The sequence below is a fragment of the Phaeoacremonium minimum genome, assembly GCF_000392275.1.
Source record: "Phaeoacremonium minimum UCRPA7 unplaced genomic scaffold PA7_03_scaffold_483, whole genome shotgun sequence".
Classification (NCBI taxonomy): domain Eukaryota; kingdom Fungi; phylum Ascomycota; class Sordariomycetes; order Togniniales; family Togniniaceae; genus Phaeoacremonium; species Phaeoacremonium minimum.
The window spans coordinates 22,678-42,048 of NW_006921385.1; the positions used below are offsets into that span (position 1 = coordinate 22,678).

Here is a 19,371-nt window from a genome sequence, read left to right on the forward strand (position 1 = left end):
GCCATCGAGGGCCTTTTATCCTCGAGGCTGCTTGAAAGCCTTACACTCCTCGCGGCTCGCGCTCGGCTGTCTCGTTTGGTCATCATAGACTCGATTGCGTAAGAAGTACTAGAATGCAGATGGAGGATGAAATCACTAAAGCACTTGAGCATCATGTTTCAGCATCGAAGGCGTAGAGATCCCCACTTAAGCAGTGTGCGCGCGGCGTGGGAAGCCGCGCGCGGACACCATTCATTACTACCGCACAAACTGACAGCCACAATTAGTTCTGACTCGCTATCCTGAACGGCAAACCAGATACTGCTGACAAAACAATAATTCGGAACCCGACTGCAATGCCAATTGATGCAAACGCACTGCGTATCATGATGCTTGACTTGAAGTAACAGCATTTTAGCGTCACCACATTGTCGAGTTCTCATGACCACCGGTACATATACAACCTGGACTGTGCATGCAATTCCAATGATCGGTTTCCCCACAATACTTACAACGCAGCAAGTGGTCGTCTGTATGCTTTGTAATCTTTCAACAACATACATCACGGTAGGATTTGCGCTATGAAGAATGGCGTTAACGGAGATAATGTAGCGTTCAAAAGCTCTTCAACTTACAGTAGCCATAATATCAGCTCATCCGTCACAGACACTACTACGAATGTTACAAGGAGCGTTGACATCAAGAATGCCAATATGAGCTTAACCCATTATCACCCACTGTTTTCGGAATATCATTAATATGCAGAAATACCCAGAAGGTAACAAGTCTCCGCTACTCTCTTGCTAAAGACAACACGAAGGATCTGCTTGATGATGCTCAAGTAATCGAGTCCTACATGTCGCGCGCTTACAAGACTTTTAAGTTCTAAGAGCGCTTCTCACAGCCCTTAGATCCCGGATATGTTTTCCGTCGCTATCAAAATTAGTCTCATCTAGCCATTGTTCGAACGCCTGCTTTACTATTGGCCATTCTTCGTCAGTAATGCTGAACCAAGCTGTATCCCTACGTCTGCCTTTGAGAATCATGTGGCTCCTACCAAAGTCAGTGTCAACATGACATTAAAGGCATATATCAGTGCAGTAATACCTAAAGATTCCTTCAAACGTAAAGCCAAGTCTTTCGGCGGCTGTAAGACTCGGCTGGTTCAATTTATTGGCCTTCCACTCAACACGAAGATAGCCTAGGTCCTCGAAAGCATGCTTGATGAAAAGATAAAAAGCCTCAGTTGCCTGTCGTGTCCCCTTGAGTTCTTCGCCAAGTATGACGCTCCCAATTTCAATCCTGCGGTGACTTGGAACAATGTTCAAGTACGATATCATGCCTGCTGGTTCGGATTCAGGGTCGTCTATAGGTCTCGAAAATATCGAGAAAAAGATCGTATCTTGGACTTCGCACCAATTTCCTACTACTGGCTCCCACTGTTCGATTTCTGCGAACGGACCACCCAGCATATAGGTCCACCTGTCACCATTTTCAGCGCCTCCCAGATGCTTGAAGAGGACATCGGAATGATCTTTTTGAAGAGGAACGATCGCTGTATATTTTCCATTAAGGCTTTGGCGGGATGGAAATGCCGCTGGAGTTGTAGAAACGAGAGGCCCGACTGGAAGTTCCATGATAGCGTTCAGTGAAGAGGTAGAGATCGTTGCTTTCTTCACGGAAGACTGTGATGAGTCAAAGGGTGACATGTGCTCACATTCCTATCCTTTCATAACAAGGAACCTTTCACAATGTATTGTCAAGGACTTTTGGGTAAGTTCAAGCCCTCATTTATATTGTTGTCAACTCATTTCATGCGAAAGACCTGATGACTCAAATTCGATGTGTCCGGTAGGGATTCGCTCTCTGCGCTAAGTCAGCCTCCGGTTCTCGGATATAATTGGGTCTCCGATACACCAAGTCTGAGCCGAGCCGAAGCACCCAAATATCTGTGCCCATCGAGACACTGGTCCAATAGTCGGTGTCGTAAACTTTTATTAAAATCGAAATCAAGATGAATTTTTGATGGGTATTTCAACGTTTTTGTGTAAAGGAGAACCTACATAGACGTTACCTTCAGTATATCGGTTCAATAAGATTCGCATGTAGACAGAAATTAAACACGAGCTTTTTGCTAATTTTATTCGATTATCGACTAAGTCCGGGTCAGCCTGAAAGTCGTGCTCAATTCTATGTTACGAGCCCTAGAATATTAGGTTTCAGAGCTAAATTCGTATTCATGTTTCTCCGCGCTTTAGACCTGGTAAAAGCAAAGGGGGATACATCTAGTCGCGTTTCCGCGCAATCAACGAATGTAAACCTCGATAATGGTCGGCCGAGCCGCAAAAGATGAATTGATATCAAGTGATGTCACGCCGCGAGTGTCTCATAAATTTAATATGTGTTGGAGTGCTTATCTTTACAACGATCGCATGATTGCAATCTTGTAGACAAAATACATGCAATGTGACTTGTTCATAACTACTACATCTGACTGTGACCATGTTGATACCATGATCTATCACAGATGGCATAGACTCAAGCATATCCATACACGTGCCATAGTAAGGCAAATAATCCATCTCGGTAGGTTCTGCCTACTCGTCTGTCACTAAGTTGACATTTCATTCTTAGTTGAAATGATTGTCTCGGTATTTTTCTACCCGGTAGACGGACGCGTATGAATCTTCCGACTATAAGACATAAAACGTTGTGTCGTCGCGTGTAAATGAACATCGAAGAAAAAGCTTAGCGGAGAGAGATTAGGTGCAATAAACGAGGAATCAGGGCTTGGTGGCAGGTTCTATGGTGATCAAATCATAGTGATCCACAAGAGCAGGCTGGACATACCTCAACAGATGCTAGGGCTCGAGGGTGCTGGGAATTCTTGGGCAATTTCAGGGACAGGCTGATCTAAGACTCGTGGCGTACATGAAGTCACCATAATGGACACGGCACAGAATTTTGCAAATGTAGCAGTGGCTCGAGCAAGGGCGGGCCAGACCTGAATGGTCGTGTAACCACACCAAATTCCAGACCCCTTGATAATAACAGATATATTGACTTGGAAATTAGACATTAGGTATTATACACACAAGTATAGAGTTATAGACGCCGACGACCAAAGACCCGTAGACAGGAGTCGCCCGAGAATGTACAGCGGAAGAGAAAGGAGCGGCCCAAGCAGGGAAGCCCGAAATTTTACAGACCAAAAATTGCCATGACGAGAAATGAAGCCAACGTAAAAACCCACGTGCTCAATGTGTGTGAGTTGCTGGCTCCCGCTGTTGGTCCGTTGTAAGGGATTGTGCCATTGTTTCCACCTGCAGGTGCTGCAGGAGTCGGTGCTAAATATTCTATTAGCGATATATCTTTTTCTTCAGATGGCATGTAGAAACTTACCCGGAGCGCCGGGGCTCCCGGCACCACCTGTAGCAGTAGCCACAGCCATGCCAGGGACATATGGAGATCCTCCTGCTGGATAGGTCATAGTTGCAGTGATGGGCGTATCGCCGCATACTGTGCAGGTTTCGACGCCCGTTGTGAATCCAGGTGGGCAATGAGGCCGGTCAGCCAGAGTAGGAGCTGCAGACATGCCGCTGTACACCTCCGTAATTGTATATGCCATTGCCGTCGTGCCATGGGGACAGAACGCCCCGAAGGTTGTCGTATAGACGTTGGAGTGAACGCAAGTATTGCAATCGCAGGCTGGGCATGGTGGCATGCCCACGATCAAGTTGCCTGGGCCCAGTAATGTCGGTGCAGCTCCTCCAGCTCCGCCAGGAGCGGTTGGCCCACATGAAGTGACGGTGGATGTTGTATAAGTATACTCTTGGGCGCCTACTGAAATAAATGGAGCAAGTCCCAGGCTCAGAGCCACGATCAAAGGTTGTATGCGAAGCATGGTGAAGACTATTATTCGAAAGTGGATGAGGCGGTGAGGCGTCCAAGTCGGTATGGGAAAGGAATCACAAGAAATGCATTATGTCGAGTCAAGATGGCAACCGTAGTTGTGGTTCTAATATCCTCACTATATACGAGCTGATTACTCCTTGTTATTCTACGATTGTTTACTTGATTGCTCAGTCGACTAAGTTCCAAAGACCTCTGTTCACACAGCAACGGACTCAGAGATCAAATTGAAGGCGTCGAGAGAACCCAATCAAGGAGTATTTCAAACGCTGAAAGGAATGCGGGATGGAAATGAACGTCTTGTAACGGAGGGAAACGGCCACGGAGCGTCCATCATCTGGAAAAGTGCATGGTGCAATGCTAGAATAGACTCGGGAATGCCTGTGCCACATGAGCCTCGCACGGGAGTGGATGGGCCGGCGGGGCGAACGTCAACAGACGGGAGGCGCAAATGTCAGGCCCAGCACTAAATTTGGGAAGGGCTAGGGAGTGGACAGCATCGTCTAGCCAGGTAATCCCTACCTGTAACACAGATATTGAAGACAGATACAGAGGAAAACGGGAAGATGATCTGACACAAACAGGTGAGAAGAATGAAGAAGTATGATTGTCCACGTGCTTCAACAATACACATCACCCTGGGGCGATCGGGAACGCTATTCGCCGCTGTCAAACGAGAAAGCTTGACACTACAGGTGGCAGCGAGGGTGAGTGTTTGATACAAGGAGGCGTTTTTGACGCGAGAATATGCGCGACTGGTATGCGCGGGCCGTCTGACGGTTAGTGGGCACTGGCGTCGTGAAATTCCAAGTCTATTTGATGCCACTGTCTCAAACCTAAAAATCTTGCCCCATAGCATAACAGGCCAGGGTGGGAAATTCCAATATGTGGTGGTTGTCTAGGAATAATGCCGATTGGCAGTCCTTCCCCAGATTTGGATTGAGCATACCAGAGATCGATTGTGCGTGGTTGGACTGTCATAAATGACAGCCAGGGGTAAGAATAAGCATAGTGTAGAGCCTCTCCCGTGCATAGAATCAACCCAGTACTTATGCCTAGATATTTTGTCCGTGTTCTCGCCATCCCATGATCTCCGGCTCTTTCCCTCCCCCCTTCTCTTCCCATTCCTCTAACGCTGAGCCCATGAAGCACCGGTCTCCAACATGCGGTGCACTATTCTCAGCCTGCTGGCTTTCGCGACGTCCGTTGCACAGCCCAGCTTTGCTTCCCTAGAGGAGGCCGCAAAACGACAAGAGCCAGTGTGTTATACATATGTGTCGACGTTTCTTGCGGCTGTCGAAAATGGAACCTCTCCGACAGGCTTGCCCGGCGCCGGCAATGGACCAGGCTCGGGATCGGGTCCGGGAGTTGTACAGAGTGTAGATGCGGAATTCATCACGGAAACATATCCCTACACTGGATCGATACCAATTGACGGTCCTATCACAGTAGCTGTAATCCCTAGAATTGGCTTGGCGCCAGGGATTATCATCATCGCGACTCCCACAGCTGGACCGGGAGGACCGGACGGCCCACCACCCGGACCGCCGCCTGATGGTCCACCAGGTTTGCCTCCTCATGGTCCTCGGCCGACTGGTCCACCTGGTCCCGAAACAATTATCATTCCGTCAAGCGGGACATTCCCTGGGACAACGATTGTAAGGACGCGGCCGCCGCCGCCACCTTTCAGCACCTCGTTCGTCCCATATTTGGGAACCAGCGTCTTGACGGCCCCAAGAACAATTCTGACTGTGCCTCCGAGGGGAACTACTCCTGGCTATATCGTTGTACAGACTCCAGCCCGTTATGTTACCACCATGGCTGGCGAATATACGGGAACAGAGATCATAACTGGACCCACGGCTGTGTCAACTGTCATGCCGAGTGGGACTGTTCCCGGCACGATCATCGTTCAAACACCGCGAAACAATGACGTAGATCCAAATGGTGTCTACGTGACATCTGTTGCTGGGCCATATACGGGTCCCGGAATCATCACAGCACCGACGACTCTCGCTGTGATTCAGCCGTCAGGAACAGCCCCTGGCACCATTATCATACAAACCCCCGGAACATATGTCACCACAACCGTACCTTATTCAGGCCCTGGAAATATCGTAGGAGTACAGACTAGCACTGTACCACCGTCTGGTACCGTAGCTGGCACTGTTGTTGTCGCAATTCCGCGTCGATATGCCAGAGTAACCTTAGGAGCATACGATGGGCCCGGCGTCATCACCGCACCAATTACCGTTTCGGTCGTTCAGCCCACCGGTACCTCTCCTGGTACGATTTACATCGAAACTCCGGCGCCAACTGTAGGTCCCGGTGGCTATGTCACTCAAAACCAGGTATACACAGGAACTGGTGTCATAACTGGGCGTGTCACAATTGCCACTATCCCCCCAAGTGGAACGGTCCCAGGAACCTATATCGTGGAGGTTCCGGCTTCGTACGTCACAATCACGCAGGCGTACGGCGGAGCAACGCCTACTACTCGAACTATACCTCCTAGTGGGACCCGGCCTGGTACCGTCGTTATCCAGACTCCAGCTCGGTTTGTCACGACCACAAGACCCTATACTGGGGCTAGTCCTATCACCGCCCCTGTGACCTCGACTATTCAACCAATCGGCAATAATCCAGGCACGATAATTGTCCAGACTCCTGTGTTCACCACTGTCACAACGGGATACAGTGCACCAGTTGGCGCCGGCCAGACAACGACCGTGCCAGCGAGCGGAAACGTCCCCGGCACCGTCATCGTTCAAACGGGTACGTTGCCTGGCACTTATGTCACTGTCACACAGCCGTACACGGGAGCATCTCCGATTCTCTCCCCTGTCACGGAAGTCATTCCTCCAAGCGGAGGAAACCCTGGAACAGTCATAGTCGAGACGCCGGTTTTCACGACGGTAACTTCACGATACACCGGGGCCGCACCAATTACTGGCGTGACGACCGAAACTGTCCCAGCCAGTGGAAATGTGCCAGGAACTGTTATTGTTGAAACGCCCCAGTTCACGTCGAGCACTCGCTTCTATACAGGCCCAGGTAATATTAACGGGCCCCAGACGACAACCGTTCCTGCAAGCGGAACTGTGCAGGGTACTGTCATTGTCGAAATCCCGGCCACTACTGTATCTACAACTCAGCCGTACACTGGCCCCGGTACTCTGGCTGGTCCTTCCACGAGTACCATCCCGGCTAGTGGCACTCAGCCGGCCACGGTGGTTGTCTTCACGCCTGTGCCTCCCTCACCCTCCCCATCGCCTGTTTGTGCTGTGGCTGGATTCCTCATTCAATATAGCGATCTCTATGGCGTGAATCTACAGAATGCCCAGATTAGCAGGATCGCGTCTAATGTCGGCGGCGGCATTGGTGAGATCAATGCGATAGGGTACAATGTCCTGAACAACCTCATATACGGTATCATACAGCGAAATGCCACGCTGGCGGTTCTTGCCAGCCCCCAAATCATCACGATCGATGGCGCAACTGGTGCATCGAATATTATAGCAACTCTCCCCACACTGTTCACATTCGATACAGGCGACATTGACGCAAGTGGTTATTATTGGATCTCAAACCAAGGCAATCAGTACTTCCAGATTGATGCACGACCGACATCGGCAAATTACCTGAACGTAGTCTCTCAAGGTAATGCCGGAGCACCCTTCATTGTGCATGACTGGGCGTACGTCCCTGGCGGCGGCAACGCCCTTTGGACGCTGGCTGGCTCACTCAATCAAACCGTTACGTATTTGTTGCGTTTCGATACGACGGCAAAAACTTGGTCAACGTTGTATCAATTTGGCAACGTTGCCGGAAACCAAATCTGGGGTGCAGTGTATGCATCGGCAGATGGATTTTTGTTTGCCCAGGAGAATGTTAGCGGGCGGCTGTATCGCACACCAATTGCTACTGGGCTGGGCGGACCCCCAGTCTTGGTTGCGACTGGTCCTGTTCTTAATAACAACGACGGCGCCAGGTGTATCAATGCACCTAATGTATAATTAACTTTCGCCACGAAAGGGAATGAAGGTCATGGATCTCACGAACTGCATTGTCCGATGATAATACCTAATTCAACCCAGACTGGTCACCTCAAGGCGTTATGGACGGCGTTGGAGGTGTTTTATATCCTTGGATATGCATGGACGTTGCTATACGTCGTATACACATATCATATGTTCAATATATTATGCGTTCGATTTACTTGAATACCAGATGAGATCCATTCGTGCTATTCCGTAACTCCTATTCATGAAGCTGGTGAAAGTCACAAGTGCCTTCCACTGCTTTGGGCGAAATATACCTTACGCCAGTTGTGGTTGGCGTTATTCAAGGCTCTCAATAGTAAGACTTCCAGTTGGCGCCAACCTCAGCAAAAAAAGAAAATATCGACTTCGGTTAGGGATCTCTATGCTAGCTCTCTGCACTGCACTTTGCTTGTCGTGGCCAGAAGGATGGTGTTGATTCGACAAGTGTCTTGACAGAGCTCTATGTGAAAGAGGTGAACGTCACGACGCCACGTATGTGTAGGCATTTGAAACGCACGTCAAACATTTGCCCGAGTACATGACTCTACGCTACATGCTACATGTCGAGCTTCTTACATGGGTCTCATTGACACCAGCAACTTGAAGTGGCGTGCTGGTTTGTCAACACCAATCTAGCACTGCCAATTAAGCAATCTGCAAGAGTCTGAGTGCATCGACGTTGGCTGCTTGCTCTTCTTCGGGCAGTAACCTGCCCTGATGTTGGCAATCTGGAACCGCCAGCAGGGTCTTGAAGCCAAGATCTCACCAACTACCACCAGTTTACATTCCAAACTCTCCAGACTAATAATGATCGGGTTGCACTTTACTATTCCGTACATAAGTCAAAAAGCCCAATGTGCGTAAACTCGGCAGTGGGACCAGAGTAAAGTAGCAGAGGTTCGCCTTCCTACTTCATTTCTTACCATTTATAACCCAGTTTCATCATGCGACCTTAAGATAATCTCCTAATTGCGATACTTATAATTCAATCGCAATCTCCTGAGCAATTGGGCGGATTGAGTAAATGCTTGGATTTTAAGCTTACAAAACCTTGATCTTCGAGAGGAATGCCGTTTTGAGATGCTGTCTCAGACAGTAATTAATGCAGGACAGATGCTAAACTTCAAATCGCATGACTTCTTCCTGAGCAAGGCTCCCGTCAAGCCCCTGCCGAGAGCAACATTCCAGTTACGGTGCGCACTAAGAGAGGCTGTCGAAATAACCTTGGTGGCATTCCTCCCAAGGGTGACATGTCAACTTCCCGACCGCGGCCCTGAGACATGCATTGTACCTAAAGTTGAAAATCTGCAGTCCCACAGGCCATGCTAAGAGAAGATGTCATAGAAGTCTGTGCTTGTTCCACTGCGCTATCTTTGGTAGCATGTGTCGATCACCTTGTGGTTAGACTTGATAAGGCTAAACACTGATTCCGATGTCGTGTCAAGAATGTGTCAACTCCAAGGAGGCTCCGCTTGAATCAGACGTAGAATACGCAATGGCAAGGTTGAGAAGCTGCTTTGCGAGGTTACCAACTGGGTGATGGCTGATGATCAGCTTAATCTCACTAGCGACGACCGTAACTAGATCTACATATTGAACGTTTTGGTCGTTCAATTGGGTTGCTGTCGCAACAGACGTTCCGTTTTGTGCCAGGACATTTGTATATGGATGGTAATACTTGCATGTGGTGGCTCTAATGGTTGCGTTGTAAGATCGGTCATCTGTTCCAAAAGGTGTTTGAGCTCGGTGGATTTCAGACATCTGAGCAGAACACAATATTAGTTCGGTCCCCAATATGTACTAAAGCAAATGGGAATCACTGGCGAATTAATATAGAAACAAACTCCCAAAGAATAATGACAACAAGTAATTCCTCCGAACTCGATTGCGTGGTAGAAGGGCTTTTATGTGTGTTCATCGACTTCCTCCTGAATAGCCATTCAGACTCAATATGCAAATGGATTGACCTAGAATAGAGCTACCTCTAGGAATCATCTGGAATCTGAATCTAGCGACCTGTTTCGAAGTTGTACTCATGAAGAATAATTTCGTAGATGATAGGTTAACATTGGAAACTGAGCGCTAGATTCCTAGACAGCATGGTGTTTCCTTTGAACTTGGTATAGCCCCTGTAATTATGGTTGAAACCGCCATTTGGTAGCGTGGCTGCAATCGGCTATGCTAAGTGGCTGTTTTTCAGATGAGCTGAACAATACTCGCTGCCGTGTAACGCGGGACACCTTCCGTATACATCGTATTTTGCGCCTTCAATGTGGCTGCTTCAGCTTCACGACTATCATTGGATAGTAGTCTCGTCAGTTTCATTGATAACGAAACTCTGGGCTTTGGTCGTATAAACATTGAAAATGATATGGATATTTAAGATAGCCTGAGAATTTGAAAATTTCGTGAGAACACCAAAACAATCTAGTCAGTGATAATATAGATGCGGATGAACCATGGGGATTAATGACATAAATGACTTTCAGCAAGCTCAAAACCCATTATACACGTCAGAACAATGTATATCAATGAGCAATATTCCATCCACACGATCCCTTCACACTACCTACATCGAGGTTAGGCCTTGCGATGCCCCAGAAACAGTTCAACCGACGTCTAGCAAGAGAGGGTTATGGCTCTCCGGGCTATTAGGATACAGAAAGAATCTGCTGGCATATGCTGGTGCCACTGGGGCTGTTCTTCTGTTCAACATTATATGGCTGATCTGGGCTCGAACCAGATATGGGTTAGAAGGGGAAGTCGGCACCATCAGTGAAGGAACTTGTGCAGCTACCCAAAAGCTAGACTCCAACCTCCATGCAGTTATCAACTTCTTGTCTACAATTGTATTGACCGCTAGCACGACGTTCATGCACATCGCTTACAGCCCGTCAAGAGGGGAGGTGGATGCTGCGCACACACAACACCGTTGTCTCTGCGTTGGCTCTTTAGGTTTCCGGAACCTGAAACATCTGTCATGGAGGAAGATCCTCGTTTATCTGGTATTGATGGCATCTTCATCGCCGTTTCATCTACTGTAGGCTGCCTAGCCATCAGCATAGAGTATTCGTGTTAACTCGTCACAGGTCTAATTCAGCCGTCTTTTCTACACTCGCTTCGAATGGCTATAGCTGGGCACTTGTCAGTGAAGGCTTCACCCGCGACATCAACAACACACGAGCAATCACTAGTCCCTCATCGCAGATATCTTCAATCCAATTAGAAAGTTTCAAGAATATCCAATCATCTATTTCTTCCTACGAGAATCTCACAAATCAGGACTGCGTTAGCGCGTATTCCGACGTTTTTCAGAGGAAACATCGCACTGTGCTCATCGTAGCAGCAGATGTGCCGACTACAGAGAGTAGCGAAGAAGTCAGCCAAATTTTCCAATTTGACACTTCGTTTGCTGGGAAGAATGCCAACAATTGGATATGCGGTAAAAGACAATCAGACAGGGATACTTTTGACCCTGCCCGGAATGCGTTCGTCGATAAATGCGATACAAGGGCGAAAGACATCTTCTCAATCATTGGAATAGACAATTGGCGGGACTGGGAAATTTTCAACCAGACAGTTCTATATTGTTTGAGTGAGAAGTTCGAACCACCCTGCTCTGTTCAATACTCTCCAACAATTACAGCTCTACTAATTGTTTCTAACGCGGTGAAGCTGACTGGTATGGTACTTGTATTGGTGTACTTGAGCAGAGAAAAACAGCCGCTTGCATGCCCTGGAGATGCTGCTGCTTCATTCCTTAACATAGAAGACAATGCCACGTTTGGCATGTGTTTGGCTACACGTAAAGGAGTGAAGAAGCTGTGGGATCGACCTCAAGCCAAGCCGTACAGAGGACGCCTCCGACGTTCCTGGAGGGGCGCGACGAGGCATAGATGGCTATTCTTTTGTGCAAGGTATAGTACTTTGATCAGCATCCTACCTGAGTCTGTCTGGAACTAACAAACCACAATCAAGTGTCGTCATGATAATATTTCTCATGTTCATAATGATGCTCGAGGCTATAACGATGGCGAAAGACTCATCTCATAAGTTCCACTTCTTCAGCAACTTTGGAAAAGTCAACACTGATATGTTGGGAATGGGCGAGGGCGCAGTGCAAGCCAGCGTTCTCAGGATAACGGCAATAGCCAACCTTCCACAGTTTATCCTCGCAGTAATGTGGATATTATACATGGATATCTACACCTCCATGGCTTTCGCCCGGGACTGGAGCCGGTTTGAATACCAACCTCAAACACTCATGGTGACTGAACCTCGTGGCCGGCAACGAAGTCTTTGGCTCATGGGTTTGCCGTGGTTTCAGGCGACCTTCCTTACCCTTATGCAGGCACTTATGCACTACCTGTTATCACAGTCCATATTCCCTGTTCGAATCCAAGCGTTTGACGAGAACGGAGTTGTCGACCCGGAACACCTGGTGTCCAACATTGGATATTCGCCCATTGCGATGCTCGTTACCATGATCATCTGCGGATTCTTGTTCGTCTTACTGCTATGGGTAGGCAAATGGCATATGCCATCCACAATGCCCATTGCTGGAACATGTAGTGCAGCCATCAGTGCAGCTTGTCATCCGACAATGCGGTCTTTTGGCATGGAATGCGGCTATTTGAGATGGGGAGAGGTGCAGACATATCAGGGGATGCAGAGGCATTGCTCCATGACTACAGCAACAGATTTTGATACTGGGCGGGCGTGGCCGCCCGAGATTAATGTACTTTACGCGGGGAAGGATTGACCTGGAGTAATCAAATGTCTGCTCTTCGGCGAAAACTCTTCGATATTCTGTGATGCTTTAACTATACTGACCCATTCACTAACAACATTAAAACATAAGTTGTATATCCTTGCAATGCATGCATGTCTTCGTTACGGCAATGTATGCCTGCGCTATACGAACTACGGACATCACGTATGACAAGCAGAAGGGAAAGCCGGCATGATGCCGGTCGGTCTCTGAGGCCGTGGCTCGACCGAATAAATTCAAGTCAAGCTAGAGAGAATGACGAAACTTTGTTCGTCAGGTATTGCTTCATGTACACGTCCGGAAACCATTTTAGAACCCCGATTTCACTCCATGAACCATGCAAAATTCCAGTTCACAAAACCCCAGAGATTTATCGGACGATGCCGTCGAAGCGCTGCTTGAACCATCTAACGGTCTCGTCGCGGTTGATGCGGTGGTTGGAGCCGATGGTGCCCTTGCATCGGCGGCGGCGGACGACGCGCTCACCGGGGCGGGTCATGCAGGCGTAGAAGTCCATGCCGTAGATACCGATGGCGGGGTCGTACTTGATACCAAGATCGATGTGCTCGCTGATGCCGAAGCCGAAGTTGCCGGTCTCACTGAAGTTGCGCTTGCGCAGCTCGTACTCCTTGACCTTCAGGCCACGCTCGAGAATCTCCTCAGCCTTGGGGCCACGGACGGTGACGTGGACAGCGATCTTCTCGTTACGTCGAATACCGAAGGTACGGACGGTGTAACGGGCCTTACCTGTACAGAAATTATCAGTATTTACATCCTTCAAAAATCAAAGTCCGGGAGATCGAGTTGACGTACTGTAGACGGGGGTTTGACCGGACAGCTGCTCGAGCACCTTGGCGGCACGGGTCAGTCTGTCACCAGACTCGCCGACAGAAATGTTCAGGACGAGCTTCTGGATGCGGAGCTCCCGCATGGGGTTCTGGGCCTTCTCAGACTGGAAAATCACCATCAGCAATGAATCATATTTTAGAGCGATGTGAATACCGTACCATGATGGCTGGGTGATGTCAATTGTCGTGACTGGAAAGTCGACGAGGAACTCTGGCGATGGTTGAAGGATGGAGTTGATGTAGTGGGAATTTTGAGAAAAAAGTGTGTGCCCAAATTCCTCCTCTAAGATGCCCTAACAAATGATTGGCGGAATGGTTGGCGACGAAGCGCTAATCTAGACCCGGCTAGCGCAAGAATCTGTGTTGGCCCAAGCTTCAGCTGGTGGCGGTAGAGAGGCTCGTAGCCTTCTCCTCAGCCGCGTCTATTGGAGCTAAAAATTCCTTTGGCATCCAAACACCCATCGCTGGACTTGAGAGCTTTGAGAGGAGCTATCGAGACCGCGACCAAGAAGTCAATCAGTGACTTCGCAAACCAAAGTCCAATTTTTGAGCATAGTTGAAGCAGCTGCTTGCAGCTACTTCTACCAATCATGGCGTCCGGCAACAAGCAGGGCAAGATGGTCAGTATCCCTCACCGCGATCCTCATGCTCTTGGGCGTTGGTGTGCTCATGCTAACAACTGCATCTCTAGGCCGGCTACGTACGTACATTTGCGAACAAACCCTATTCCGCTTTATCTTTATCTGAATCGAAGTATCCATGGGAGGAGAATGATGCTGATATCAATTGCAGATCAACTACCGGATGAGAGTTACCTTGAACGATGGCCGTCAGATGACCGGGCAGATGCTGGCTTTCGACAAGGTACGCTTATACAGTTCGGATTATGCGTTATTTCAGTAGCTAACAACACCGTAGCACATGAACCTAGTTCTTGCCGATACCGAAGAATTTCGACGCATTAAGAAGAAGCAGAACAAGCCTGCAGCTCCCGGCGCAGCAAGCTCATCAGGCCAGACTATCGAACAGGAAGAGAAACGAACTCTAGGTCTAACAATTGTTCGCGGTGCTCATATTGTCTCGTTATCCGTCGAGTCTCCCCCGCCAGCGGATCCTAGTGCTCGCTTGGGCAAGACTTCTGGTGGAGGCATTTCATCGACTCTCGCAGCTGGCCCTGGTGTTGCGCGTCCGGCTGGCCGAGGTGCTGCTCCCCCTATGTCTCTCGCTGTAAGTTTCTTGCTAAATGTATTTGTATGTTGCAAACTAATGCCGTCTAGGGCCCTGCTGCTGGTGTTGGAGCTGGCGCGCCTCCTGCAGGCTTCCCTGGATTCCCTGGCGCACCTGGATTTGGAGGCAGAGGTGGTCGTGAGTCAACATACACAAGTACCTCCATGCTGAATACTAACTGGACCTTAGCTGGCGCACCGCCTGGATTCCCTGGTGGTTTCCCTCCTGCCGGTTTCCCTCCCGGACCAGGTGGCCAATTCCCACCGCCTGGCTTCCCCTCGGGCGGCCCTCCACCTGCAGGGTTCAACCCTCCTCCTCGAAGATGATTGGACGTGTCTGGAAGCCTCATATGAAGCAGGGCAGTTGTTCGGTGACAGGATATTGCACTTTGGTCGGCGTTCAGGGTGGGTTGCGAAAATCACAGATTGGAGGATACCTTGCTGTACTCTAGCATAGACTCGGGTCTTTCTGTTTGAGAATGGAACAAGATGAAGACATGCAAACCCGTATTACTGCGCGTGAATCTCTAATTCAAACATTATCCAGATGCTATGCCTCTGGCGTTGATACTATAGAGATGGCGCACGTGACCCCCTCAAGATGGGAAAGCACGTACCTGACATTGCGACTGTCCAATGACGGGAGCCCAAATTTATTTACGGAGATTCAACATTGACCTTGAGATACCCCAACATCACAACCAACTGCCATCACATTCAATTGACAGCACAAGCCGTCAAAATGGCAGCCTTTGTCAAAGCTATCAACGCGAAGATTCGCTCAAACCCAGTCACCGACTATGTCTGCTCAACACGTATGTAAACTACATTTCCTTCGCGCATGCCGTCATCGGACATCCCCCGATACTCCCGGAACAAAAACTTCCAGAGCTGTCTTCCACACCTGGTGATGCTGCACTCGTCGCGCTTCATTCCCGCACGGTTAAGCAACTTGGATTTTGCTGCGGTCATTGCGAAAGCTTCATAAGTTTGGATGATAAACTAGCTTCCTCGGCGCTATCTTGGTTTCCAAGAAACATCTCTTGAAGTGCAAGAAGCTGACCAATTCTCTCAGATTTCTGGGGTCCAGTATCGAACTTCGGTATTCCCATCGCAGCTGTCATGGACACGCAAAAGAGTCCTGAACTGTACGTCTCCATCTTTACCTACCTTGCCCACCCGGTCATCTTTCGAGAGCTCTAGCTCTATGAGGTGCAAATTGGACTCGGTGACGAGCTAACCCTGGACAGAATCTCTGGGCCCATGACCTTTGCCCTCTGCATCTACTCCGCGACCTTTATGCGCTACTCCATGGCCGTCACTCCGAAGAACTACCTCCTGTTCCTGTGCCACTTCGTCAACGAGGGCGCCCAGCTGACACAGGGCTACCGATTCTTGGACTACAACAGATGGGGAGGCAAGGAGAAGCTGGGCGTGCAGGGAGCTCTGGACACGGCTAAGGGCGAGGCGAAGAAGGTTGAAGGTCAGGTCAAGGAAGCCATAAGCAAATAAAGCTTCGTCATCTAGAGTTAGAGACACTCTCTAAAAGACGGAAACAATGTCGACAAACGGGCATGGCAGACTCTCAAGGCGTCTGGGCGGTTGCCACAGCTAGCGGTGGAACGGTTTATAAGGGTCTGTATCATGCGGGTGTATTCAGACAGCCGATTGCTACCAAGGGATATGGAAATAGCAGCCAACATGGATTTATGCAGCAAGCAATGCTTAATGGAGTAGTATTTACTTGATCTTAAAACAAAAAAAGAGAAGCTGTCTGGCTAGCGCTTGAAACGGATTTGTTTCGCTCTGTATGCTTGGCTGTTCCGGTACTGCTAAAGATAACTTCGGCAGACGGGGTTGGCCGAGGCACGGACCGGAGCACGGTATTGGCGCCATAGAGTTTTCCATTAGAGATGCCCGCGGGCTATCGTACAATATTCACGGAGTAGTGTATGGCATACGCACGAAACCCAAACCGGCAAACCTCATGTTGATTGAACGCCTGGCTGTTTCGTGTTTGGTTCATCCGGGACCGGGAACCTCCACGAATCCGGCATCTCGTAGCATGCGCCAGCATCCTGCAAGTGACTCAGAGGGAATGACTCCTAGGGATATAATATATTGTTACGTTTACATCACACAATGATCGCGAGAGCTCCATCAACACCGAAGTTCGGACCAAGTTCGGTGACAGGGTGCCGTCAAAAGCCATGTTTAGCCGCCAGTACGGTTGGGGAGAGAAAAGTTTTGGCCGTTGCAGATGTGCTTCACAATATAGCTGATCTAGCCAAGAAGACGACCATGTCCCAAAGAAGCGTAGTTAGAGGTAAAGGATGTTCTGGCGATCGAAGGGCCCATTGAGCCTTGTCATCAATCATTTCATCAGCCTTACCTAGGTGGTACGTGCTTGCATTAACCGCTGTAGCCGAGGTCGGAGCTGAGGTGTTGTTGAGCTATAGAAAAATTGAGCTCTAATTTTCAACGATGACACAAGCAAACTACGAGAGAAGTGTCCACTCGCGGAGTAGATGGGCTTTCTTTCTGGGGACCAGCTTCACGAGCCAATCCAAGCGGCTGGATATGAGTCAATGCTCAGTTTGTTAGAGGCCGGAGCTTGTCAATTCCCTCTGCTGGTGCTGCTGCTGCGTGAGAGCCAAGAAAAGTGCAGAACAATTAATACCTCAAGTCGTAATTGCTAGCGCATACTAAGCAGTAATGCAATGCAGGAGAGCAGCTTTGTACATGTACGGCATCAAGGGGGTCAGTGCTTCCAGTGGCGTCTGCAACATGCCGCAGGCGATCTTAGATTTCCAAGGTGAATAGTGATGAGTGAGGCCGGGGGAAGGGGAAGTCTGATATCAGTCGGTTCAGGAAAAGCGAAGGCTGACGGACGGGAGCGGGTCTGATCTCGGTTCATTGATGGCCCTCAGCATAGTAGCCGTCGACATTGGCCCGAACTGGGCACGACATGATAACGTTAGGGGCACAAGTATGAAAGTTCTGGAGAAACAGAGGCGCCTTACCCCGCGATGGGAGGCGCTCGAAAATAGTCAGGAACACCTCGTCCCCTCTTAAGCCGAGACGCGTTTGAGGCTCAGGGTGCCGTTATCCTCGGCTTCACGAAAACGCGTTGACCGAGTTGACCGATAACTACGGATCTCAAGGCCATCAATGATGTTTGGATCGGGTCTTATCGTAATGAAGAACCGAGGACAAAGCTGCCCATTGTTGTTTCCTACTGGCAGGATTAATGGTGATCATGATGGAGGAAGAGCCGTTAGTAAACGTTGGTCTCAATTGGCTAAGGCATCTAGTGGATGAGGACCAGTCCTGGTTGGTTGTATCTTGCATCGTGAAGTATTCCCGGTATATATACATCATGTAACTATCTGCGTGCACTACAATATGCAGCCCAATCTCCCCCATTACTTACAATTTAATACTGGTGCGCTTGCATAGAGCACATCTGTCTCTCTGCCCTACCTGATAGTTGGTGTCAAAGCGGCAATTATTTGATAAAAAGGAAAGGTGCCAATCCGCGCCATCCCACTGGTTTCTGTAGCACGCATGACCAGAAAGATTGGCCAGGGATATGTTTGATCGGTGGGGGGCCAGGGGCCAGGAGGTCTTTGCCTTAGTGTAGCACATGCCAGCCAGGTGGGATGGCTGAAGCCATAGCTCGAGTAAAGTACATTGCTAGCTTGCCTGATGTGAATGGGAATTTGAATGGGGAAAACTAATCAATGGCTCTGCTACACCCACCAGGATCTGCCAACTTTTGTCCTGTCACCGACAGTGTCATTCTGCACCTTGTATCGCCGTCAAGACTAGAGAGCATGTAAGACTATCCAATGGCCACCGAAACAATGAGACACTTGACTTGAGCGCCGTGAGATAGAAAGATGCTGTGACTTGCAGTGAGAAACAGCCCACTTGGTTGTATCAACACCAGGCCAGTGGATCATGCCAGATACACGGGCTCAACCACTGGGGGTGTTTGGTTCGGATACTGCTATTTCTGCCGCCTCAAACCGATGCACTGGCGCAGCTCCTCCACAGGACTAGCCCCCAAAATGCGCGACTACTACTCAGTACGTAACCGGTGATTTGCCCGCCGGGCTCGATGATCTCTGGCCAGGGCCACCGGCCATGCATCCCACTTTGGGCGATCGAATACCTGTAAATTGTATCTTCATAGCGTAGTGACCTGCTGGACACTACTACTGTATGATGCCGGGATCAGCTACTGTGACTGAGACAGACCGGGGGAAGCTGTCGTGGCTGCGACAGAAGTCTCGCACATGAATATATGCGTAGAGTAATAGAGTGATTAAAGACAAACCGACAAAGTACCTGAACTAACCTCAAGAGACCAGACGGGAGCAGAAATCCCCTCACCTTCCAAGCTTCTCTCTTCACCTCACGACTCACTCTCCAACTGCCCTAAGCCCTGGTTGGGTCTGAGACTAGCAGAACACTTTTAAGGTTCGCCTTGCCCCGTCCACACTCTTGACTTTGGTCCCTCTCTTTTCTTGTCTCTTTCTCCGGTAGCTGTCCGAGAGTGTGATACATTTGATTGTATTGAGTCATAA

General features: G+C 49.2%; 2 protein-coding genes across 2 annotated transcripts; one reads left to right on the plus strand and one right to left on the minus strand.

The window, feature by feature from the left end:
- Positions 1–13,075: 13,075 nt before the first annotated feature.
- Positions 13,076–13,715, minus strand: UCRPA7_6670 (putative 60s ribosomal protein l11 protein; the record flags this gene model as incomplete). The annotated part of the gene is made up of 3 exons (XM_007919205.1): positions 13,076–13,452; positions 13,519–13,657; positions 13,713–13,715. The coding sequence occupies 3 exons, from the start codon at positions 13,713–13,715 to the stop codon at positions 13,076–13,078; spliced, it is 519 nt and encodes a 172-aa protein (XP_007917396.1).
- Positions 13,716–14,143: 428 nt separating this feature from the next.
- UCRPA7_6671 (putative upf0041 domain-containing protein) lies at positions 14,144–16,291 on the plus strand (the record flags this gene model as incomplete). The annotated part of the gene is made up of 9 exons (XM_007919209.1): positions 14,144–14,173; positions 14,245–14,253; positions 14,346–14,417; positions 14,472–14,780; positions 14,831–14,918; positions 14,970–15,029; positions 15,508–15,594; positions 15,855–15,927; positions 16,030–16,291. The coding sequence occupies 9 exons, from the start codon at positions 14,144–14,146 to the stop codon at positions 16,289–16,291; spliced, it is 990 nt and encodes a 329-aa protein (XP_007917400.1).
- Positions 16,292–19,371: the final 3,080 nt, after the last annotated feature.